The 25,572-nt window shown below is 34.2% G+C and overlaps 3 protein-coding genes across 10 annotated transcripts; 1 reads left to right on the forward strand and 2 right to left on the reverse strand.

Moving 5' to 3' along the window:
- Positions 1–241: 241 nt before the first annotated feature.
- Positions 242–1,060, reverse strand: LOC110455955 (aldose reductase-like). Its single transcript, XM_021506425.1, has 3 exons — positions 995–1,060; positions 566–733; positions 242–349 (listed from the first exon to the last, which is right to left on the reverse strand). The coding sequence occupies exons 1-3, from the start codon at positions 1,058–1,060 to the stop codon at positions 242–244; spliced, it is 342 nt and encodes a 113-aa protein (XP_021362100.1).
- A 3,881-nt stretch (positions 1,061–4,941) lies between these two features.
- LOC110455983 (1,5-anhydro-D-fructose reductase-like) lies at positions 4,942–25,397 on the forward strand. Of its 5 annotated transcripts, none has more exons than XM_021506480.1 (13): positions 4,943–5,005; positions 16,887–16,920; positions 17,501–17,654; positions 19,403–19,484; positions 20,127–20,294; positions 20,870–20,986; positions 21,334–21,405; positions 22,455–22,571; positions 23,021–23,133; positions 23,680–23,761; positions 23,934–24,017; positions 24,583–24,665; positions 25,222–25,397. In XM_021506480.1, exons 4-13 carry the CDS (start codon positions 19,419–19,421, stop codon positions 25,262–25,264), a joined length of 945 nt encoding a protein of 314 aa, XP_021362155.1. In that variant the 5' UTR covers positions 4,943–5,005; positions 16,887–16,920; positions 17,501–17,654; positions 19,403–19,418; the 3' UTR covers positions 25,265–25,397. The 5 variants fall into 5 exon arrangements, with proteins under 5 accessions (XP_021362151.1, XP_021362155.1, XP_021362153.1 ...); XM_021506478.1 differs by having other exon boundaries at positions 4,944–5,005; positions 19,408–19,484; XM_021506476.1 differs by lacking the exons at positions 16,887–16,920; positions 17,501–17,654 and having other exon boundaries at positions 4,942–5,005.
- On the reverse strand, positions 5,303–14,803 carry LOC110455981 (aldo-keto reductase family 1 member C23-like protein). Of its 4 annotated transcripts, XM_021506472.1 has the most exons (12): positions 14,712–14,803; positions 12,879–12,966; positions 12,390–12,557; positions 12,081–12,197; positions 10,893–10,967; positions 10,378–10,494; positions 9,794–9,915; positions 9,417–9,498; positions 7,661–7,744; positions 7,293–7,375; positions 6,759–6,882; positions 5,303–6,464 (listed from the first exon to the last, which is right to left on the reverse strand). In XM_021506472.1, the coding sequence occupies exons 2-12, from the start codon at positions 12,942–12,944 to the stop codon at positions 6,432–6,434; spliced, it is 1,071 nt and encodes a 356-aa protein (XP_021362147.1). In that variant the 5' UTR covers positions 12,945–12,966; positions 14,712–14,803; the 3' UTR covers positions 5,303–6,431. The 4 variants fall into 4 exon arrangements, with proteins under 4 accessions (XP_021362147.1, XP_021362148.1, XP_021362149.1 ...); XM_021506473.1 differs by lacking the exon at positions 12,879–12,966; XM_021506474.1 differs by lacking the exons at positions 12,879–12,966; positions 14,712–14,803 and adding an exon at positions 13,105–13,186.
- Positions 25,398–25,572: the final 175 nt, after the last annotated feature.

The raw sequence follows: 25,572 nt of genomic DNA on the forward strand, positions 1-25,572 counted from the left end.
AGCTTACTTACGCGCTATCAATAAACAATATCCACCTGCTACGGTCGCTATTGTACAAGTAAGTACATCATCATTCATCATACTGAATGCATCTCGAAATCATTGTTCAACAAATTATTTAAGAACATTTTATGCTATATCATTTATAAATTAAATTATAATTATGTCCGTCTACATTCAGTATTAGCTTATACATGACTCTAACTACACATGCTATTTACTACTTCCATACCTTCATCGCCTACGGGCCGTGGATGAGAAAGAGATCAACATGATCCAGTCTTAACCTCCTCAGGCTTTCGTCTAGCGCCGGCCCTACAGCACTCTCTGTCATGAAATGGGGTAACAACTAAAATAAGTAAACACTCATTGTATCAAAACAGTAAGTATATAACTACTGTAGGTCTACACCAAAATTTCTATCTCAACCAAACCCTTTTATTTAGAACCCGTTACTTCGATCTACTGCTTTTGTTTTTAGGAAGTTCATATAATGAAAACCATATATACTCTGATTGATTTCATGATTAGGAAGATTGTACTATTGAATTGACCGTTTACGTACCTTTGTGGTGATGAACACTTCCTCCCCCTTCAGGTTGGTGGTTTCAAAATATTCCTGGAGTGCTTTCCCAATGGCTCCTTCGTTTACATAGTGAAAAGCAGTATCTATGTGGCGGTATCCCATATCAAGTGCTAGTTTGATAGAAACATCTAATTTCTCTGCAGAAATCTGTACGCACCACGTTTTTGTCAAAAGGCAATTAATGCAAATCATATTCGATCACAACCATACGCATTGTAATATTATGATTTTATAGATACGTATTTCTTACATTAGACTTTTACTAGCTAAATTCTTATGGCAGTCGCAGGGTATTAAACTTAACATAACGGCTTCAAATACTTTCCCAAATAATTGATTTTGATCCTCGACACCTGGCACTTAACCTTAACATTATTTCATCTGTAATAGCAGGAAAGTCAACATTACTCTTGATGTTCCAAGAGCTACTTGTGGGATTCGATGTCCATTGTTCAGCGTAATGGAATCTGCCATGTTCACTCGGCTTCAAGTAAAACTGTAATAAAAAAGGGAAATAACTTATTGTATACGATTGGTTAATGCTGCCATGTGTAAACTAAACGCTTGTCCGTGGCCTTTGTGTAGGGTAGGGACTGATTAGTGTGTGTTTGGGTGTGTGGTGTTTGCATGGTTGCATGGAATATGAGAACAGCAATGAGCAGCAAAGAAACGCTTGGGCAGAAACACACGTCTTTCCTTTTTGAAAATATGTATTGACGTCTATTCGCTTTTTTTAATAATCATGATAATAATTCGAGGTTCGTATATACCGCTTTATCACAACCTAGCTCGTAGGTCGTCTCAAAGCGGTTCACAAATTATTATCCGTGGTTATAGGGCCTTTGCAACCAGCCAATATCTTTCTCATCTTCTGGGGACCATACAGCCGGTGCTGCCATTTCGGCGCTTACAGCTAGCATTCTACAATTCTAAAACTGTCCAACCACGTACTCATTTACAACTGAGTATACTGGAACAAGAACAAGAGTTAAGTATCTTGCTCAAATATACAGTACAGTGCAATGCCGTGACTCGAACCCGCAACCCTTCGGCCACAAGCCCGGTGTCCTACCACTAGACTACCGTGCCTCCTGAACATCTATCAAAATGAATCTTGTTATAGAAGAATTTAAACTATAACAGTCCTCTGGATTAAGGACAAAAATGTCATCATACACATTTTGAAAACAACCTATACAGAATATATTAGACCTGTATCACATGATTGAGAGTTCTTTTATAAATACGTTTCGCCTGTCATCTTCTTCAGACCAATGACTTCACCAAGATTTAAAAAAAAAATGTATATTTGTAGGACAGACATGTTCCACATTTAGGGTACAACATCATTGGCAACCCTAGGTTTTAACCCCTAATTCTGTATCTTCAGGTTAGACATTTATATATTATACATATACATGTGAAAGAGACATATAATTCCATAATTCTACGTACTCACACAATACAAGTGGATTACATTTCTATCTGATGTAAATATGTCTTTCAAATATATATGTGCTTGACCTAGATTGATCTGTTAGACGAATGGAGATAGCAGTTTCATCTGATAAAACATTATCTTCCGGCCAAGCATGATCATTTGCGGTCTTGACTTCACCTAGCTACTGTATAGCTTGTTGATCTCTTGGCTCCGTTGTTATTATTTCAAATGTTGAGAAAAATATGTTTTCCGTAGTAACTTAATTTTGTGAAATAGTCCTCATTTTCAAATTTGAACGCTGTTTATGTTTTCAGTTCTATGTCAAAAGCAATTTTCGATTAATATCAATGAACAAATTTATTTATATGAATATATTTTCATATGTAACTGAAAATATTGACAACATTAAAATTTGGACTTTAGTCTGTAATATATCATGAACATGGGGTTTGATGTCGCTTGACTTACGAGGAAGCAGGACTAAAGCGGACGTGAGCGCGGGTGTATGTATCCGGATATCAAAGCCTGCCTATAACAGTCTCTTTTGTACTGCTTTGATAGGCTTAAAGCACAGAGCAACCAAACTACATAAACCTATTATAATCATGAACATTACAGTAAGTAAAACAGCGACAACAAATACAATAAAGCACATAACGACAATCAGCAGCAATGGAAGAGTAAGTTTTATCTAAAGATAACTGCCACTGGCCATACAGTCACTCTGGCATGAAATGCCACCTGCCACAAGGTTTCGCTGGCGATGATTACCACTGTCAACAATTTTACCCTGGCGATGACTACCACTGTCAACAATTTTACCCTGGCGATGATAACCACTGTCAACAAGTTTACCCTGGCGATGACTACCACTGTCAACAATTTTACCCTGGCGATGACTACCACTGTCAACAATTTTACCCTGGCGATGACCACCACTGTCAACAATTTTACCCTGGCGATGACTACCACTGTCAACAATTTTACCCTGGCGATGATTTCCACTGTCAACAATTTTACCCTGGCGATGACTACCACTGTCAACGATTTTACCCTGGCGATGATTTCCACTGTCAACAAGTTTACCCTGGCGATAATTACAACTGGCAACAAGTTTACTCGGGCGATGACTACCACTGGCTGTTACTATATCTTAGAGATAATTACCACTGGCTGTTACTATATTATAATTACCACTGGCTGTTACTATCTTATAATTACCACGACCCACAAATTCCCTATAGCGACACCTACCACTTGCCGTTCCTTAACCCTAGATACATGACTAGTGTCCACAAGTTCACCATAACGATAACTACCGCTGACCGTTACTTTATTCTAGTGATATTGACCAGTTACCACAATTTCACCACAGCGATAACTACCGCTGGCAATAAGTTCACCATACAATGACTACTATTGTCTGTTACTTAATCCTAAAGATAAATACAGCGGCCCACAATTTCACACTATTGATAGCTACCACTGGCCGCTACTTCATTCTAGAGTTAATTACAAAGGCCCACATATCCATACTAGTGATAACTACCACTGGCCGTTACTTTACCCAACAGATAATAACCACGGCCTACTTATTCATCCTAGTGATTATGACCATGGTCTACATGTTCACCTTAGCGATATCAACCACCAGCCACAGAGATGCAAATGTTCAAAACGTTCTAACTGACTTCCAAGTCAAAACAACCAAAGAAAAGCAAACTAGGTCAACTGTTACCCGAACAAATGCATTACCGAAAATTTACCGCACAAATCACAAATTACCACAAAGTAAGCAAGGAAAACTGTCAACAATATCAGTTTATGTTTTCGAGAAATCGGGTTTCATCCTGTTCCACTTCAATAAAATTGTCTCATATCACTCGGCTGTATGATATAAAAATAAGCGTTCACTGAAGTTTTCATTATAGAAACTTTTTTAATTAATTCTGAACATAGTATTTTTCTTTTATTATGTTTTAATAAATGTTAGAAGCTTACCTCAGCCTGAGTAACCAGCAGGGACAACAATTATTACAGCTTTAACACCTTACACGTTCCTTGTAACGATATTCGGGTTGAACTAGGTCAGATGTCAATGATTCGTGACTCGAATAAAAAGTACTCTATTATCCACCATCCTATCTCGGAGAACATCTCTTATATAATTGCTTAGGTCACACCGAACGTATGGATTGACATTACTCTTTGTAAGATTGAGTAAGACTAAACTTAATATAATTGTTCGTTTATTTTTATTTCGAAACAAATGATTATTGTACTAGAATTACATTAAAGGAGTTTAAGCTTCTTGGAACCTCCTTTTCTATGGGCTATGCTCCTACAGGGATTTAGAGGAAACCCTTACTGAGGTTAATTGTACCTGATGTTTTCGTAAATTGTGGTTATCTTTGGTATTCTTCATGTAGCGTTCATCTTGAATTTAACTTGAAGTAGGTCCATCTAAATACTTTACATCTTATAAACTGAAAGGATAAAGAATATTTAACTGCTTGGCCTAAACTTATGAAAACCGGTCAGACGAGTATCTTGGTCACTGTACACTCAAACTGGTGTCTAAATTTACTCAACCGTGTAATGTACCGTGCCACATAGTGGAAGTGTTAAAATGCAAAAATACACGTGCAGAATGATAATGACAAGTTCGTCAATACATCCTGTCATACCACTTGATATTCTTTAGGTAAACACATTGCTTCCGGCTTATTATTGTCAAATTTAATCTATTGCACTCAAGGTACGGCTGAAGGAAATTGAGATGTCTCAGGCTATTGCATTGCTAATGCTAGGTCAAAGGCAACAACAGTTTACTATGCAGTTCCATGTGATTTTTTCCACCATATAACGTCTTGTTCGTCTTCTGAGAGACCCTAGAACGGTCGCTGACCGACTGCGAACAGGATGTCCGTGCGTTACGAAGCGGCGTCAAGACACGCCCGTTTGTCTTGCCACTCTGCGTAAGTAATTTGACTATGTAGCAACTTTTCAACAATAAGGAGCAATGTCTGTGTAGCTTTCTTCTTATAATTTATCCCTGCTTGGTGTCTTTACATCTCCGTTACGCTCAGAATATATTCACAAAGGGTCGTGTACTAGATTACATGAAATACGTTTACCAATGTAGGAAAACAACTTTGCCAAAGTCCTTTCAAAATTCAGTTATTTACGATGTCGGATCAACATGGACCTAATTTTTTTGATAAAACCCTTTCCACTGGGAGTGTCTGATAGAAGAACAAAGAGAACGTGTGGCTATGCAACTGTTTTATTACGTTACAAATTTACAGTTTTTGACAGCAGCAATTAATGTTTTCTCTAATAAATATTCCATGTGGTAGTATAAACTCCCGGTACAAGGTTAAGGCTATGGCAACCCTCGGGAACTGATAGTTTACCAGCATTTTCAACCATGCTTGTTACTTAAACATAATCACCCCAAATTCGAAGTAAGGAATTATCTATGTGAACATTAGATTGTTGATAAAGATAGCCGAACAAAATGAATATTTGCTTCACTATATCACTTTACTAGTGTTTATTCGATCAAAAGAACGAACATCTAAGAAAATTGTTCGAACACGAGGCTTAAAAGGAATGGTGTCCATCTATGCCGTAATAAGGTTACAGTGTTGTTTTGACAGAAGATGATGTATTCTTAAGGATCTCCTTACCACTGCAAAAACCTGTAACTAAGTATAAAAATCTGCTTTTTCTGGCTTGACAATACGTTTGATAAATCATTTCTGAAAAGAAAAACCATATCTTGCCGGACAAAATATTCAGCGGAGTTAGATCAGGATTTGAACACTGGATTCCAAATTGTTATAGTGCTATCTCTCTAACCGATTGAGCTATCTGATCAACAGAAATGACCTAGCCAAGCTGTGGTTCAGTTATATCAACCAGAAAAGTAAGGGGGGGGATGTTTATAGGAAAACTTAAACTTGAATTGTATGTACGACGTTCCAGAACGATTTCCTTTTGCCTAAATGTATTGATTTTCCGACGCTCATGTATTCGTGGCAATGTTTTCCATCCTGTTTTAAAAACGAAATTTTCTGCTAATGAAGGAAAGCTTTTCACAGTGATGATGCTGACTAGTTCTAAACTTTTTAAAAAGTATATCTGCAGCGGCGCTGGAACAGTCATTCCCCTGACAGTATGTACCTTTAACTGCATCTGTTTATGATTTGTTATTGTTGTTTGTAGTAAATAACATCTATAGATATATTTTACCTTCCTCTTAACACAACCATTCAATAACTTAAGTATCTCTTGCCTGAAAGTTAATAAGTTATACAGTTGTAGTGGTTAAAGCATTATTTAGAAATATGCTTTTGATATATACTGTTTATTTACAAGATGGAGCTATTTCAAAATTCTTCATTGAATGGATATTCTGGGTGGTCTTTGCACCTAAAAAATAGAAAGAATAAACAGTGAATACAACACAGATATCTTTAATATGTAATACTGCTTTTTAATTCTTTGTCAAACAATATTCTATGGACCCTGCGAAATATGACAAATGCACAGGTTATTTCAAAACTGAATAGAACAGCGAAACTTGAATAGTATGCCTTATTGTATATGTCTTTTGGTAATAATTGTGGAAATAAGGAGTTGAATTGGAGAAACTCATTTAAAATAATAAAAGTATCCGTTTCAATTTAAAAAATATATATTAGTCTTGTCAGTATAACGCCGTACCAGGTTCCTGCAGGTAGGGCGTAAGAATTGTACCAGCTGCCCCCATTGTATGATCGTCGCAGCCACGCATACACTACACACATGCATCTTGCACACAGGGGAGGTCGTCCTTAAATGACCATAGCTGTTGATAGGTCGTTAAACAATACTAAACCAAACCAAACTAAACGCCGTACCAATATTGTGACGTAAAATGATTAATGCTACAATTATGTATATATGATGATAACGCGGAAATGAACGGAACTTAACGATGTAACTATTAAGATTTTTAGAGAAATTAAGAACACTATGTATTTATCATTGTTTTAATCTAATTATGTTGATATGTCATACATAATTGAACAGCTATTAATATAAGAACAATTTTATTGATTAATTCCTTAACTGGGCATGGCACACCTGTTTAATTATTCACTATTAGTTAGAAGGAACGATAACTTCACCGAAAACGTTCATCTTTGTATGTCTAATAATTTGCGTGTTATCTATAATTTCATAAAAATGATAACATAAATCTAAATGATATTTTACCATGAAAAGCAGAAGCGACGCTCTCCATTATCAAGTTCGTCTATTCTTTTCATGTCCTCGTCGCTCAAAGAAAATGAGAAAATCTGTACAACATCACATTTCATGTTTAATGCATATCAATCCATTTTATCAATAAGCAAACATTTATTAATCAATAGAAATAAAGAAATACATACAATTTCCTCATCATTGTGAATATAAAGTTAATGATGAAGGAGGGTGATAGCTAAGGTTTAATAACATGTAGGTATGCTACTGTTGGCATTTACATGAAATGGCACCAATTGCATTAAACTCAATTCATTCATGTATTAATGTGTGCTCATAACTTCTGGTATTTGATAATTTCAGAAAGCACAGAAAGTTACCTCAATATTTTCTCTCATTCTTTGTGGGTTTTCGGATTTCGGAATTACAACAATACCCCTCTGTACCAGGTTGCGAAGAAGAATCTTTCAAAAAACAAATGTTAAGCAGCGCATCATGATACATTTACAAAATCTATAGATGATTATTCAGAAGGATATAAATAATATGTTATGCATACACCACATGTGTCACTGCTCCTTCTGCTAAGAAAACGTGAAACATTTTTATAATGTAATTCTATCATAACTTTAGTATTTTTCCTTTCTATGTTTATACTAGCTATACCACTCCCTTGTAGAGCACTCATAAAGCAATGAGAAACCATGTTGTCTAAAAGCGTTTGTATTGTTTTATTTTTTACTGCATAACACAAAGTCTATACTTATCATTTCTTGATTAAATTTTTGACAGATATATTTTGATATTTGACATTATTACATGTACGTTTTACGATAAAGATAAACAATATATTGACAGTTAAAAATACCACAATCTTTTTGAAAATAAAATGTCCAAATTTTATCAGAAATAAGGCCTCAGCTAGACACAGCTCAATTTGATAAAATGCATTAGAAATCGAAATCTAACTGATGTTTAACTGTCGGATTGAACAACCAAACGGAATAACGACACAAAATACTACTATGTATTGATTCAATGTGTTTTCGATGCGTTTATATGTAGTTCCCATTTCAATTACTGTTAACTTTTAGAAGAATAGGACTTCTAAGTGTCCAATATAGGAATGACATGTTTGTGTCCGGTATGATAAAATATGTTTTTTTTTGTGCTCAGTTTGATATAACAGGATTTATTTGTTTTCAAAATGATTTAACGCTGTGAGAGTAACCTACCTGTACTTTACATATGCATAATTTTTGAGGATAAAAAGAAATGAAACTGATATCATCACATCAATACTTAGCATAGGTTGATCAGAAGCCAAGTACAAAACTGTATGCAAGTCCATATCATGTATTGTTTTAGCAAAGTCACCACATGAATATAACTTATATCGATATATCCAAGATGTTTGTCGTGGCATCTAGTTTATATTTTATTAATACAGTACTTAGTATATAGTAGTGCAATTAAGTGTTAATCATTTTCTCATTTACTTGTTCATTTATTTTCTACTAACAAAGCCTGATTTATGTAGGTGAGAGGATACGGAAAATCTGCACCTGAGAGGGGAATTGTCCATGCATCAAATAGTTACACAATGTTTCTCCAAGCTCTTGCACATCTATTTTGAAAATTGACATTTACATAGCAAATGAAGCAACACATATAGTAGATTACCTTGCCATCTTACAAATTAAGCGAGTGAGTAATTGGAAAATAGTAAAAAGCAAGAAAACACATATATGCTTTATCAAATGTTGACTAGAGCAGCCTGTCAAAGTGTTTTGAGGTTAAGATACTCTTCCGTTAATTAAAGCTATAATTACAATTTGTCTAAAAATATATCAAGACGGAGTCACGTTTCAAAATGTTAGCTGCTTCTCCATCGTTTTCAAAAACTCATTCTCTTATCATTTTATGCCATGGTTTACCATCATTTCTCATCCATAACATAATTCATTTCTTCATCGTTGGTATAGTAAAAATACAGTTATTATATTTTTCATCATTATTTTAGTGAAACCAAATATACGTTACATATTTCTGTTTCTGAATTCCTGCAAATTTAATCCATGAAAGGCTGTCATAGAAAAGGGAGAGATAGATATTATGTTTTATATGTTTACTCACTTGTCCTGTTGTACGCTTATATTTCTGGGCCATGTCCATAACAACGGAATTCTCCACCACGTTATCAGCGGATTGTATCGTACTGTGAAATAGTAAATATCTACCAATTATTATGAGATACGTACCTAGCTGTTCCATAGAATAACGCTGTGTAAACTCGTTTCTAGTTTGGGAAGATTAAAATTGATAAAAAAATATTGTTGTATATGATAAACCTGATGTCATTTCACTCATTATTTTGTTTCATAAATTAGCCGCGACAGTAACTATGGTGTGTTCTATTGTGTTGTGTTCTATTGTGTTGTGTTCTATTGTGTTGTGTTCTATTGTGTTGTGTTTTATTGTGTTGTGTTCTATTGTGTTGTGTTCTATTTTACTTTAATATTGCCGATCCGTTAAAGTAGGGTGATCCAAGTGGAGAGAAGGCTTCAAGTTGGATATTTCTGGATTTACAAAATGCATGAAGTTTCTTCTGGGGAAATCTTGCATGAGCTTCAACCTGTGGTTAATACAACACAAGTAATACAACACAAGTAATGCAACATATGTAATTGTTCAAGTAATACAACATATGTAACTGTTCAAGTAATACAACATATGTAACTGTTCAAGTAATGCAACATATGTAATTGTTCAAGTAATGCAACATATGTAATTTTTCAAAGCTCATTACATATATATATCTAACAAAATAAGATTTGACATAACCTTTATCACAGTCATAAGTATAATACAATATTGCGATCCGTTCGCAACACTCAACCTCTCAATAACCACTCTGTAACTATATATGAAGAAAATCTTCACCAAAATGTTTAAGCTGCGTCTTGGTTTAATCATTTAAACACGATACATGGATACAGAAATGAATGTGACATATTACTCTTATCTCATTTAAAAACATAAGAACAGAATAAGAAATCAAATTCATACGAACTTTCACTTTATTATGACACAATACCTGATTAACGGCTGGCTTAATACGTGCGACCTCAAGAATGTAATCTAGTTGCTTGGCATTGAAGCTCGATACACCGATTGAACGGGCTTTGCCCTTATATACCGTTTCTTCCATAGCCTGTCATATTAAAATAATATACAGTTAGCGTCATTGTGATATTCCTATACAAAAGGCGTTAATGAATGACTATCTAAACAGTCCCTTTACCATATAATGATATTCGTTTTAACCAGTTAATGAACTAATTCTCTAAAATATCCAATGACAATGTTAAATTTACCAAAGTCTTTAAGTGTATTTTGAAGTTAAGCAATCTAAATATTGAATACTAAAATTACGCAATAAAGTGCATATGNCTCTTCAGGTTTGAAGAGCCCTGTGAAGGGTGAAAGCAGCTAGTTTTTTTAGTCGGTCGTTAATCTTATTTTTTCTATATTTACTTCCTTCGCATGGACATTTAATCCCTTTTTATTATATATATATATTCTAACAGTTCTTTGTTTAAAAATAGTTACCTTCCATGTTTCTCTCAAATCAACCTGTACTGTTTCCTCATGTCCTGGATGTTTCTCGGGGTAACTATCAAGATGCTGTATGATAACATAACAAATTTAAGTACGATCACAATTGATTTATTCATATAATGAAGAAATGACATTTGGAAAAAAAGTTAATCTAAAGATGAGATATTTATGCATGGATTTCGATAGTTCATTATTATTGCCAAAAGTGTCGTGGTCAAATTTGTGAGCACCAACATTTAGTGTGCATTTCTGATAATTTTATACTATCAAAAAATAACATTTAACCCCAAAAACTACTGTTAAAGGAAGCATCATTAGGCAATCAAATGCATTTTATTCTGTAGCTACACGCATCAAAGTTCAAATTAACAACACGAACCTGTCACAAACACTAATTAAATATTCCATCTTGTTATACCAACAATCAAATTTATTAACCTGTTATCAAAAAGATACTCAAACTTTAAGATGTGCATTCAAGATGTTTGTCAAACAAGGATGAAAATATCACTTTTACATGCATATGACCTTTTTAGTATCTAATAACCTAAATACCGAAGATTGAAAATGCATCAATATACTGACTCCAGCACATGCGCATACATTATACACATGGAGGCACGTCCTTAAATGGTCCTAGCTGTTTATAGCTCAATAAACATACTAATCAAAAAACGACCGTGGTATATATCCCTTCTTTACTCCAAATTTAGCAAAGATACAAGTCATTAACAAAATGACGTTCTAAGCCAGATAAACTATCTTCACATTCCGAAATCAGATAAATTGTCTTGGCCCCCATCAGTCAAATAATTTGTCTTAGCCGTCCTAAGTCAGTTCAATTGTTTTGGCCCCCATCAGTCAGATCATTTGTCTAAGCCGTCCTAAGTCATGTAAATTATCTTTGCCGTCCGTATTATGTTTGCTATATTGGCTTGGTGCTGTTGCATTTTGTGTAAGTATAAAATCACGTATCGTATGATAGACACTGTATTCAATTGTTATTCTAAACTGGTAGTTTCTGTCTGTTATAAGAACCTATAAGAGCATGCATAATCAGACAAAGTCATTTAAAATTCGTGAATCCTAAATATGAAATTTGACTTATAAATATGTCCGTCTCCATGTGAGGTTAACTCAAAAACATCCTTTCTACATATGTTTTTACTACTTCCATACCTTCATTGCGCATGGTATATGAATGAGAAAGAGATCAACATAATCCAGTCTTAACCTCCTCAGGCTTTCGTCTAACGCCGGTCCTACAGCACTCTCAGTCATGAAATTTGGTAACAACTGAAATAAGGAAGCATAGTAGTACTGTAGTTCTAAGCCATCACGTCTATCTTTACTAAACTTTTCTATTTGATACCAATCACCACTTCGATCTACTGCTTATGTAATTGGGCATGTCAATATCATGCAAGCCAACTATTCACCGAGTAATGATTAAGAAGTCTGTTTCTATCATATTGTCCGTATACGTACCTTTGTGGTGATAAACACTTCCTCCCGCCTCAGGTTGGTGGCTTCAAAATATTCCTGAAGTGCTTTCCCAATGGCTCTTTCGTTACCATAAATGAAAGCAGTATCTATATGACGGTACCCCATTTCCAGTGCTAGCTTTATACATACTTCTAACTTCTCATCAGGAATCTGAAAATATGCATATCAATTTTTCAATATAAAATGTATGGAAACAAAACGTAATAAAAGTGCAACAAATGTGTGATATATAAGATAATTTTAAAGTTTGTATTATATTGTTATTAATTAATTTATCTTCAATGTTTGATCTTAGATACAATTTATAGTTACAGAGTATCAAACCCATATTTGTCTGAAACTATTATAAAAAGTGTTCTCAATGAAAAAGTGAAACCAGAACATGTTGCAATACCACCACACTAAGGATAGATATTGAGAGGGTAACAGTATTTACTATTTACTTATTATATCAGGAAATACCAACATTACCCTTGATGTGCCAAGAGCTACTTGTGGGATTCGATGTTCATTGTTCAACATAATGTAATCTGCCATGTTCACTAGGTTAAAGGAAAAACTGCAATACAAATATGACTACATGAACATACTGATTAATACCTTTATAAATACAGCCGGTGAATCGGTGTCTGCTGTTAATATTACAAAATTCTATCAAATAGGTTCAAATGTAATATTATAAGATTTTAATACATACATTCCACTGTAATCAGATGGGTTTATCAAAAACATCAACGTATGCTTGTAGCTACAGTACGAAATTACATCAAGCCTTGACAGTATCGCAAACCATTGAGGTATGGGTAAAAGTGATACGAGTATATGATTATAATTGAACCACAGTGGTATGCGTCCTTCACTTTCAGTAGAATAATATGTCAGTACATCTTTTAAGGCAATCAGATGTATGTGAAATATGTCATATCACGCCCGCTGGCGGTGATTCGTGTCTGTAAATGTTAATGATAGTGTTTGTTTGATATTGGATAACACCATTAAAAAAAAGGGAAATTGAAATAAAAACGCAGTTCATTTGTAGGATATAACAGGTTAATTAGCCAGTTTCTTCACATATAAGGAATGGTGACATTAATAGGCAAAAAAGGGTGGAATAGACACGGAGGGCAAGACTTCTGTTATCGTTGAGATAATTTGTTCTGATGTGTGACGACAATAACAGTTTGTAAATACTTATAAAATAACACAACATATATTAGAGGAGAAAAGAGGTTAGTTTACCCGATGTAGATATGTAACACGAGATGACAGTTTTATACGATGGACCTAGGTTAAGGCTAATTATTTTTGATGAAGCAGATGACGGTTGACCTTCTGGAACTCCGTGTCATATCATCTTTGTACTGTTTATACTCTCTTTGTAAATCTTTTCATTTGTTCATACGTTGTCTTAGTTTTGATAAAGTGTTCTAATTTCGGTTTTGTTTTCGTTTTGTTATTCTTTTGTCTATTTCAAATATCTTTATATGTATTTAGGAGTTATTTTGTGTTTTTCGATGTGGTAACCATGGTTTTCACAAGTCCCAAATCTGGGGAAAACAGTTTGAAAAAATGCAGTCTTCTAAACAAAATGTATTCAAGATGTAGTTTATAAATATATGTATATATATGTAGGTGTGTTGTGGAGGTTGAATCCACTATCCATGTTTATATGAGACGTGCCCTTTATTTTTAGGATAAGGCCATTTCTACTGTACTCTGCTACCTAATGTTTAGCTACGGTGTACATGCCTGTTATGTTTACTCAAGCAATAAGTAAATTCTACATTTTAAGTTCACTCTCCATCTACATGGACCATTGCTCATAGAATATTATGTTAAAGGTTCTCGAGTTACTACAGGTCAACTGTTTGCCGCCGTGACCTACAGACCACTGCTCTTATTTGGGCTGACAGAAAATTGTCCATCTTCTATTCCTTTGACCTTTGTGTATATATATGTACATAAATGTGTATGATTAAAAAGATTCAAAGCCTGAAGAGCCCTGTAAAGGGTGAAAACTGCCAGTTTTAAAGTCGGTCGTTATATCTCATTTTTTATATTTATTTGTATATAAGTACGTTTCGGCGGTCTGCGTTATTATCACATTCAAATGTATATTGCTTGTTATACCCCAACATAACTCGGCTTAGTGGTATTAACACAAACATGTTTTTTGTCAATCTGTGTGATATTAACAGAAACATCGGTTGTGTCGTTAATGTTTGACATATCCTTAATTTTTACTAACTACGAACATAGCATCCATCTCTCATACATCAATTATTATAGTTGATTTAAACTTACCTCGGGCTGTAGAACGAGAATTGCTGGTATCAACAGTTACCACAGCCTCGGCTCATGACCTTTGAAACTGCAACGGTGTGCGGGTCGGACTAGGACTGCTGTCATTGATTCGTGACTCGGAATAAAGTACTCTACGAATAGCTATGCACCTAAGACAATGTTCATCTATCTCACTACAGACTGCAATTTAAATCATCGCTCAATTCCTCATATACATATCGTATGGCAGGACGTTACTATTATTTTAAGTCATTTTTAAAATATCACAATGTTACGGAAAAGACTACATGTCCTTATGTCATCATTTCCAAACAAATCATGATTGTACTTACACATAACATGCAGTTCAGGTTATCGCAATATCACTGCATTTGTTCATTAACATTAAATGATAATATCAGGTAAACATGTCAAATAACATATGAAGTATGCTTTAACAGAGCAAGACAAAATAAACCACAAATTCATTGAAAAAACAATGTTTGAAAAAGTTGCAGTTTACAGTGAACAACGACACGCCAATATGGTGCATTATCTTTTCTTTACTTCCTATTTCTAAAACGTATGTTAATGGTTATAATTCAACACACGATCATTTACGATGTTGTGACATCAATCTAAACAAGAGAGGAAAGAAGATAGTTGAGTTTATACCAATAAAATAATCGCTACGCTTTTGAAAAAAACATAAGGGCTAAGAAGACCAAATATACAAGAAATTATATATCAACAACTATTGCAGGAAATCCCCTTTTATCGGTGTTTCAAAACTTTATTTGTGTACTCCACATTACTGTCACCATAGCAACCACCCTTGCAACTCTCGTGTTACAAATTTCTTTCGTTAAATAGTATCATTTTTATAATAGATTTTTCAGCTCTCGCATATCACAAAAATGTAATTAACACATAACCGCAACAAAATAAATATTAAAATGAACATTTGATTCTGTGAGATGTTTTAAACACAATGTCTTATTAAATATTTAAGCATTTCTAAAGCGTTTCAACGTTTTAAACAATACAAATACATATTTTTCCCTACATAAATCACAGTTGTTGTAGCCTCCAATTGTCTTCATCCATAGCAGGAGTGTTTGTAAGGTCCATTCGTCTGTACACTACTGGCCACCGTAGAGACCAAGGACTGGTCATCTAACAAGGACCAATGATCGAAATCGGTAAATGAATTCCAAACTATTCCGAAAACATGTCATGAAAGACTGTTAAAGCACCAAAATAGGTGCAGTTCCATCTAAAATCTGTATTCGTCTTCCTTCTCCGAAGCAAACAAAGTATCAGGTCTCGATCACATTAAAATACATCACTGTATGCTGTTAGTCAACCAGTATTCAAATTTCTTTAAACTGCTGTTGAAACGGCAGGAGAAGTATTAAACAAATATTGTTTAATTTGAAATTATTTATGAGAATTACAAAAGAAAAATAATTGTTGCATAATATGAAGCCTTTTATGTTCGGGTATATTTTGGTACAATGTATAAACAAGCAAAACTTATAATGTTCAACGGGTACTTCAGAAAATATTTTATTGACTTGAAACATTGAAGTATAACAGGGACACTTCTTTTATCACAAGCACATGTATAGCTATCATGAAATGGCTTTAAAACACTTGGCTTCAATTGAAAAACAAATTATATGCAAACGTGTGCCGTCGCTGGGTACCTCTACGCGTGAAATAGTCATGTTTGTTATAATAAAATTACTCAAATATCTATTCCCTAGAGCAATTGAATACCTTATTTGTGCATTTAAAAATCAGCCAGAATTTGGACGATGACAAGAAAATAGGGGTATTGGGAGGATCGGGCTATTTAAGGCACAAACTTGATCTTTATTTATTTACGGACGTCATTAAATCTGGTGACAAAAATCTATCACATTTATGAGATCTTCTAGAATAAATTGTTCGTTACGTTTCGATGACTTGTATTTTCACCTTTAAACATAATGGTTGACTGATGTTAAATCTGATACTCTTACTTGAAACAATTATACAATCATTTTAGTTTTTATTATACAATTTATACCGACTGTTTTAAACTGTATAGGATCAAAACAGTTTATGTAAAATATCGTGTAACAGAAAGATACAATACCAGCTGACCTCAGCATACGTTATCAGTAGCAGCAGTATATTTGATTATTGCAGCTTCAACTCCCTATGGTTGTCAAAGAAACGAGAGGTAGGTTGTGCTTACCATGGTGTCAGGTCATAATGAATCAACTACAGTAGTGATATATGTTGATGAAAAATGCAGTTGTCTCGTCTCGGGTGTTAAAGATGACTATTTTAAAAGGTAAGAACGATATCAGCGTGTTAGTAGAAATGTGAGATACGGGTTTATTGGAACATATACAGACAAAATTTTGATTTGAAAATAAGGTCACCGAATCTTTATAGTTCCAATACACTTTCTGAAATTGAACCTTCAAAACTACGAAAACAAAATAATTAATCATGCCGGCGATACTACTATTGCTTAATTGAAATTACTACTTCCACAAAATGGAAGAATTTTCTGACGGTAAATGTATGTAACTTTCATGGATCTTGGAGGATCTTTTCGTGTTTAGATGATTTATCAAATTTAATGTTTTCTCCTTCTGAATAGTTTTTAGTTTGTCCTTATAACGTATCGTTGCTATCACAAGGTACAGTACAGGTGCGCTGGTATGATTACAGTAGTTGTGTTGTGTGTGAACATTTAAACGTAAACAAAACGTGTGTTTACTTGTATATGCACATGGCTTCCTTTATCACAGTCCATTGACGTTATCAGCGACCTCGTTGTACGTTCTACCACAGGCAGGTAGAGGGTAGCCATCAAAACACCAACCTGCAATCAATGTGCAGGTAAAACAGAAAGGACGATAGAGCCAAACTTCGTATTTAAAAAGTTGGAGCTACAAATAACAGGTATGCGACCATGATCAATCTGCATGTACAGTATTATAGATATGGAGCTGCACGAGTAAACAGACATATATGTACCCTATCTATAGAAATAAGATGAAGTTTTATCTACGAGCACAGGGGTATGTTATTAATTATAACGATACAAAATATGTATGTCGTGCAATATGCATAAATAGTTCATAAGTGTGCTATGAACTATTCAGGCATATATTCAGGTATGTCATTGTATAAACGGCCCGTATATGTACATGTGTGCCATGGTATGTGTGTATAAAGGTGTTTACATACGGGGGTATATACAGGTATATATATGTGTATATTTCTACATTATCACACTGTTTTCATGGTATATGTGTATACAGGTGTTTCATTCTATATACGGGTGTATATACATATTATCACACTGTTTTCATGGTTTGTCGTAAGATCAAATTTCTCATCACTTCCGGTGACCTTTATATTCATTCAACATGAACAAATAAGAGCAGCGATATTACAATTGTCGCGCCATCACAAACTATAAAATCTGTGTCATGATTATTTTTTTATCTATGTCCTACTACTATTTATAGCGCACCAATGACGAGATTTACGAGATCCCTCGTCACCGACAAATGAGAACCATTACAAGCTCCATAAATATTACCATGAAATACAAGGGAAATATAGAAATCAAAAAGTTTCAGTTATGCAAACCGACGCTTCAAACCATATTGTATTCAATAAAATATAAAACTTGAAATCGCGATCAGCTGGGTCTAGATGTTAAGAAAGTGTAATAGTCAACATTCTGGAAATAGCTTCACAGCGATAGGAAATCATAAATTGTGTATTACATAGAATATGTTCCCAAAGTCGTTTCTAACCTTGTTACCCATGTGTATACAATTTTGTCACCGTGCCCGTATAAAACCGCATCAAATGTCCAGTTGACATTGAATACTTCGTGTTATATATCAGGGCATACTTTGGAGTTCAAAAATTGATGAGAAATAAAATTTGGAAAGCATTTTTTTTTTTGTATATATATTTTTTAAAGGTAGGTAAGCAGTGATAGTCTATGGATTCATACTTGTTTGGCTGTAATTTCAAAGTATTTACATTGTGATGCAGCTCGTTTCGGTGGATTAAAGAATTGTTAGGCGAGAAATATGTGGCTACAATCATTTAGGCACCTTTCCTGTATTACAAAATTGAATCAGATTCAAAGCGATATTTACTTCTGCTGCTAGAGTCACTTATTTTTTGTGTGTGTTTCTTACAGTAACGGTTAATCTTATAAAGATGTAAGATCTAAAATAATAACGGACAGACAGTTAATGTCGCTTTCAAAAATTTAATGAGAATATTTGAGCATTGATATTTAAACGATGCGCGTCCAAACATATTAGTATAACTTCGTTAAGGAGTAGATATATCGAGGACGTGGAACCGCACATATTTGCTATGTTTACTGTGTTTTTGTATGGAAAACTATTGACTCACATACCTTTGCATCAGAGAGACAACGACAAATACATAAATAAACCTTGATTTGTTTAAAATATCAAGTTAATATGCTTTCCACATTCTGTATTTTATGTGCGTCAAAGCTAATACATAACGGTGTACCAATAGTTCAACAGGTTGACCCTTCCTCCTGGTAAATTAAACAAGATCTGGATATTCTAATAAGTGTCAGGGGCACTCAGGGATTGCCTGATCTCTTTTTTTATCTGCTATTGTGTTTTTTTTTTTATCTCTTACAGTACAGTGCGCATTGATATGGCGAAGGTATTATCACTAAGTAATGGAAAGAAGATCCCCCAAATAGGACTTGGGACATCAAGGGTATGTATTTGCTACGCTTAGCTGATGATTTTCCTATCAATTACGTAAGCTGCTATACAGGGCAATAGAACCATCACATCAGTTATACCATACGTAATATCACCTAATGTGACTTCACAATTAACGATATGATGGAGACAAAAGCCACAGTTATGGCAACAATTGCGGTGTTTTCCTATGACTTCTGGTCTAAATGTGCATTCGTACAGACCTTAGCTGAGGGGATGATGACAACTATCTCAATCATTGGTTTACATTTCATTTCAATGATATAAAAGGTCGATGAAAAGTGTTACATTTAAATCATATGCAATGGGACATAGTAACAAGTAAAACAATTTATACTGTGAATACCTTAATGCAACAAAGACATGGTAAAATGTTAACGTGGTGACAATAACAATGATAGAGGAGACCACAAAATAGAGAAGAAAAACACAATAGACCTACCCATCTCTCTCCGGAGCACCGCAATTTTACCTTAGGGTTTCATGATGTCTTTCCTTTTTTATGTGACTTCGTTCGATCTTTTTACTTTGTCGACGCACTTTCCTATACTTGTTTACATTCAATACTTTTTAGCAATATCATTTTTACGTTTTTTTAAATATATAACATCTCGTGATTTTTGTTGAATGTTAGATTCCAAAAGATATCTTAGAAGATACAGTATGCCTGGCAATTGAGAAAGGGTATCGCCATTTTGACACAGCGTTTGCTTACTACAACGAAGTTGAAATAGGAAATGCACTCAAACGGAAGTTTGAAGACGGGACGGTGAAAAGGGATGAGTTGTTTGTTACATCAAAGGTAATTAATAGAATTGTTCTAATTTATTAATAAACAAAATATGAAGATAATAAAGATTTATCTAGCATGTTTATTACACCGCTAATTAATTTCTCGTAGTATGATTATCTGCGACAAAAACACTTTCAGAATGAAAAGATACAAAGATAACTAGAACGATGAGACCCGGCTGTGTGTGTTTAATATATGCGCGACGTTGATTACTCTTCAGTACTCAAGTTTAATTATTGATCTTTTAAGTATCTATAGCTGCCCTACCTGTTTTTAACATGGTTGATGGTTGGTATTTTAAAATAAATGTATCATTCATTAAAAGTTCATCTTGCTTATCGTTGAAATTTTGAAAACAAATGCAGTCTGGACATCGTCTGGGCGACAATTGTTTGCTGAACATTGACCATATGTATTGGTTATTTTTACTGGATGCCTTCCTAGATACGTTAATGCATGGAAGTTACCAAACAAATGCAAAAACCTACCTAATAACATGTATGTTTTTACACTATGATTTTTTCACTTTCTGTAACGAGACCTGGTGTTCGAATGAACCTCCTATTATGTGTGTTTTTCCGCAGCTGAGTAGCCAGTACCAGGCGGAGGAGGACGTGTGTCCCGCCTGTACCGAGAGTCTCCGCCGGCTCCAACTCGACTACGTTGATTTGTTTCTCATCCACTCGCCACTTTCTCTCAAGGTCTGGTATCTATTTCTCAAACAGCGTTCAACAATATTAATATAAATACGCCCCTAATCTTTCAAAACATATTCAACACGGAATCAATGGATTTCTTAATGTCTGTACGAACACTTTGAACCTCTAACCAGGCAGCAAAATACTTGGACAGGTTGTTCAAAGACAGAAGGATACAATCATTTAATAGTTGAATTTATTGATAGGTTATAAGAAAACTCTCTTAAATATACTGATTTCAAATCAGCAATAAGTCAACACAGAAGTAACAATTCGATGAGGTCATTTGTTGAAATAAAATGAATGGCATTGAACGGGTTTTCCATCATTATTTGCAACACCTTTTTCAGAACCCAGGATATTTTGCCACAAAACCTGTTGACACAGCTTATCTGGAACGGGACTTGAAGTTAACCTGGCGGGTATGTTACTTTATACTTATATTCAATGCAAAGTGACTACGGGGAGATGAGAAAAGGTAGGACTATGTCTCCCCATAGTCCTGATTGTTTTCTTTTTCGTTCTATCGAAGATCTTATTGATATTTCAATATGAAAGGCTAACACAGAGACTTATGGAACTATGACACTCTTGAGAGATTTGTTGTTAAGTTGTATAAAGAGGTCATTTGGCAAATGATGCCGAATAATAACTGTTCGACTTGTTCTATGTGTAGAACATTAAGTGGAAAGGTTTTAAATTACTTTTTCTTATTTTAACAGCATTGTGAACTTTCAAAGTGACCGTCATATTTAAGTCAAGTTAGACTAACCCCGACTTGGTCTGGTACATTGTTACTTTATGCCATCACGCAAATTATCCTCGACTGTGTTGGTTTGGTTAGTGCCAGTTTTTTGTCCTTATGCAAGGCTAACCTTGGTTTTATTGGCCTGATAAATTGCTTTTCTACTGTCGTTATGCGAGGTTATCTTTGGCTAAAAGAGAGGCAAATGTTAGCTTCTATTTTCAAGCAATTCTTGAGACATTCTAATTACTCAACATGTGATTTTGTACTATTTTGGTGCTACTGGTTACCACGTGGTCAGCATGAGAGTATGCTATAAAAGTGACTTGTAAATATTCGGCTAGGTGTTAAATCAGTAAGGAATACAAATCCTTTTGAATGTAGAAATATATACCTCTCAAACTATTGTTCCTTTTTTGCCATTTTATATGTATATATGGTATGGAGTCTAAGGTGATGTTTAATAGCTTTGACTGTAAATCGATTATGACCTAATTGTGAAAATCCAATTTTAAATGTGAAACGCTACATTGTAGAAACCTAAGTAATATAGCGTTATAGTAAAGAAAACGTTAAACGAATTGATGTATGCTGCTTTCTAATTCCGAAAACAGATCTTAACAACATAACCCTGAAGGTTTATTGACGTTCCTTCCTCGTGATGAATTTGACTTCTCTGACTTTTCCCATCCATACAGTGTGAAATATGTTCTTAATCATTTTCAGGCGATGGAGGAATTGGTGTTTTCGGGAAAGGCTAAATCAATAGGTCTGTCAAATTTCAATTCACAGCAAATTGATTACATCTCTCAAGGGGCAAGGATCAAGCCAGTTATGAATCAAGTAATATTTCAGTTTATTTGTTGAGTTTCTACAAGGTTTTTGTTTTGTATGTACTATTTTTAATATCTTGAACATTTTAGAACGTGTATTCGATTTAGCCTTTGGAACTTCTTAACAGCTCGGAATTATCTTTCTTTTCAAACATGCATGTACAGAACTGTTGTCTTTTAACTTCAGCCTTTAAACGTGTGTCTGTATTTTTATAAAGATGCACATGGCAAATAGTCAAATTATTTATCTCAAGAATGAATGTTTTTATTTCCCAATAATATCGTTTTGATGACATGAAGGATTGTGGTATTATTTCTGTGTTTAATATTGGGCGCATTTTTTTAATTAGACCATTCTTGCTATCCTTGTTAAATACAAGCAAACAATAACATTTTTGGATGTAAATATACATAACGATACGTGCATTTGATACGTGATGTATGTCTTATTTGTTTAAGGTCGAGCTTAACATCCGTTTTCCACAGTATCAACTTGAGCGGTTCTGTGCAGAACGAGGCATCCTTCTAACGGCGTACGCTCCTATGGGAGCACCCGGTCATCCCAAACTGCTGTAATACACATACCTGTCGCTGAACGAAACATTTTATATTAAGAGAAATTCTTACATGCAAGGCATAATACTTCATGATAATAAGAGGCATATATATTAAGCTACCAAACAGGCCGGAGTTTTCATCTGTATCCGTAATCCATGAAATTTCATCTGTTATGGTTTCTACTTTGCTTATTAATTGTCTTTATTTACTGATGTCATAAAACGCCCAGAGATACAAAGCACCATTCCCTTCACAGTTCAGTTGTTTTTCTCTTCAGTTACACAAACCAACATGTTTTCCACAGTTACGTAAAGAAAATCTATTGTTCTAACAGTATCATAAGGCAACAACCTCTTCACAGCTAAGTGTTTTGTCTTACCATTACAATCAATATCCTCGAAGTGGAACGTACTTCCTTGATAGAAACATGCTTTAATTTCCTCTTGATAACATCAGGAATTCGTACTTAGTATTTCAATCTTGTTTAGTTACGCACGACAAAAACCCCACTTAATATTTTATAACATTTTTTTCGTCATTGTGATATTTTCATGTCGTAGAAATACCAAGGATAAAGTACCGTTACTTATGGATCCTAACATCATCAAATTAGCAGAAAAATATGGGAAGAACCAAGGTCAGGTGAGCGTTAATAAAATATAAAAGCTTCTAATCTATTAACTACAAATTTACCAATCTTACCACAAAAAACTGTCGTTAATGTTTTGTGATAATATTTTTTCGTATTTAAGCTTTCAGGTAAAAAAAAATCATATACGTCAGCGTTATTACTAAAGCATACATTCTATTTCAGATTTTACTCAAAAGTCTGGTAGAAAGGAATGTAGTCCTGATTCCTATGTCGACAAATCCTGACCGACTAACTTCTAATTTACAGGTAAGACTGGTGTTTGACTGTGGCCAATTTGGCATTATATATGTTGATTCATTATTAGGTTAAAAGTTCATGAGATCAAACGCCTCATTAAAACACTATTACAGTTGTTACAAAGCCTGTCGCATAACCATTTGGATCGAATTTGGAAATCCAGATCTTTTCAAACATTGTTTTTAATATTTTGAAATTTATCCGTCGAATCCTGAAGAAAAGCTTCAACATATTGTCATCAATTTTATTATCGACTGCGTCAAATCTTATTGCATGTTTACATTAATCATGAAATCTATTTGATTTAAAGTTTGACTTGAATAGATCGTTACCAAAATTAGAATGTTCCTATTATGAGGTGGGTCCATTGTGTTTTGTACTGAAACTGATACCGTTATTGGCACCTAAAGAGTTTGTTTAGTTATATGGTATATTTTTCCCAACAGCATTATTCATTTTTCTCTTTTGTTGGATACGGAGTCTCCTACCACTCATTATGCCTTCAGTACATATTTGTCGTTGGTGAGTCATGATTTACGGTAAAAATTAAGAATATTTTAAATTCTTTTTGCAGCTGTATGATTTCGAGCTAAGCAAGGAAGACTCCAAACTTATTGCTGGTTTAGAAGATGGTATACGGCACTTCCGGCGTCCCACGTATGTTATAATTTTATTTTAAAATCTTAACCTTGATAATGCTTTTCATGCTAAGGATGTTATGATAAGAAGTAAAAAATATGTTCAAATTTGAAATAGTTTCCACATGAATGCAAAGAGGTTTTAATTCTTTATCACATACCTGTTGAATCTTGTTATAGTAATACAAGCAATTTTCAGACCATGAAATACAACGTTCTGTATTGCACATTGCAATACGGAATGTTGTAATTACCTACTAGCCGGAACTACTTTTTGTGGGAACCCCTTTGTCATGGCAAACTGAAAAGTTCCTGGTATTTGCAAAAAATATCAGAGTTTATCAAATCTTTGTATCGATCTCTGCAAAATACGGAAGGTATGTGATAAAAGAAACGAATTAGAAAACACGAGTTTATTGCGCGGACGAATATATTCACTCGTGCGCGGATGCATATTTATGCCATTGCACTGGATCACATCAGGTATTGTACACATTTTATTCACCTTGTAATAAGGTATCCGTGTTTTACATATTGCTATGATCTGTTTTACTCTTTGATTGTCTTTTTTTCAGGCGTGAAGATCACCCGGATTATCCTTTCCTAATATCTTTTTAATGTTGTTCCTTGATAAAGCATGCCAAAATTCCCTTAACATACAAAGACACTATCTTTAACAAGTTTTATATAAAGTAAAATCTATATATCTTTGCTTTCATGCCTTTTTAAAGAAAAAAGTACACATATGTATATAAATAAATGAAAAATAAAACATAGTTTCATGAATATAAATAAAATGAATATATGATATAGTTTTCTGTTATTGAATGTTCTCTTGGGTGCATATTTGGAATATTTACTAAATATATATTATTTCGAATAATTTTATCAAATAACTTCTTGTAAAGTTTCTCTACTAATTAAAA

Source organism: Mizuhopecten yessoensis, unplaced genomic scaffold (genome assembly GCF_002113885.1).
Source record: "Mizuhopecten yessoensis strain PY_sf001 unplaced genomic scaffold, ASM211388v2 scaffold8447, whole genome shotgun sequence".
NCBI classification, from domain to species: domain Eukaryota; kingdom Metazoa; phylum Mollusca; class Bivalvia; order Pectinida; family Pectinidae; genus Mizuhopecten; species Mizuhopecten yessoensis.

Bases quoted from the DNA above. Each gene is read 5' to 3' on its own strand.
- LOC110455955 (XM_021506425.1), bottom strand. From the start codon at position 1,060: ATGGCAGATTCCATTACGCTGAACAATGGACATCGAATCCCACAAGTA. The intron at 734-994 runs GTAATGTTGACT...TGGTGCGTACAG, and splicing joins TAGCTCTTGGAACATCAAGA to ATTTCTGCAGAGAAATTAGA. The intron at 350-565 runs GTACGTAAACGG...TACTTATTTTAG, and splicing joins AAGTGTTCATCACCACAAAG to TTGTTACCCCATTTCATGAC.
- LOC110455981 (XM_021506472.1), bottom strand. From the start codon at position 12,944: ATGGCAGATTACATTATGTTGAACAATGAACATCGAATCCCACAAGTA. The intron at 12,198-12,389 runs GTACGTATACGG...TCCTTATTTCAG, and splicing joins AAGTGTTTATCACCACAAAG to TTGTTACCAAATTTCATGAC. The intron at 10,968-12,080 runs GTATGGAAGTAG...GTTATCATACAG, and splicing joins ATATACCATGCGCAATGAAG to CATCTTGATAGTTACCCCGA.
- LOC110455983 (XM_021506476.1), top strand. From the start codon at position 4,950: ATGTCCGTGCGTTACGAAGCGGCGTCAAGACACGCCCGTTTGTCTTGC. The intron at 19,485-20,126 runs GTATGTATTTGC...GTTGAATGTTAG, and splicing joins TAGGACTTGGGACATCAAGG to ATTCCAAAAGATATCTTAGA. The intron at 24,666-25,221 runs GTATGTTATAAT...TCTTTTTTTCAG, and splicing joins CGGCACTTCCGGCGTCCCAC to GCGTGAAGATCACCCGGATT.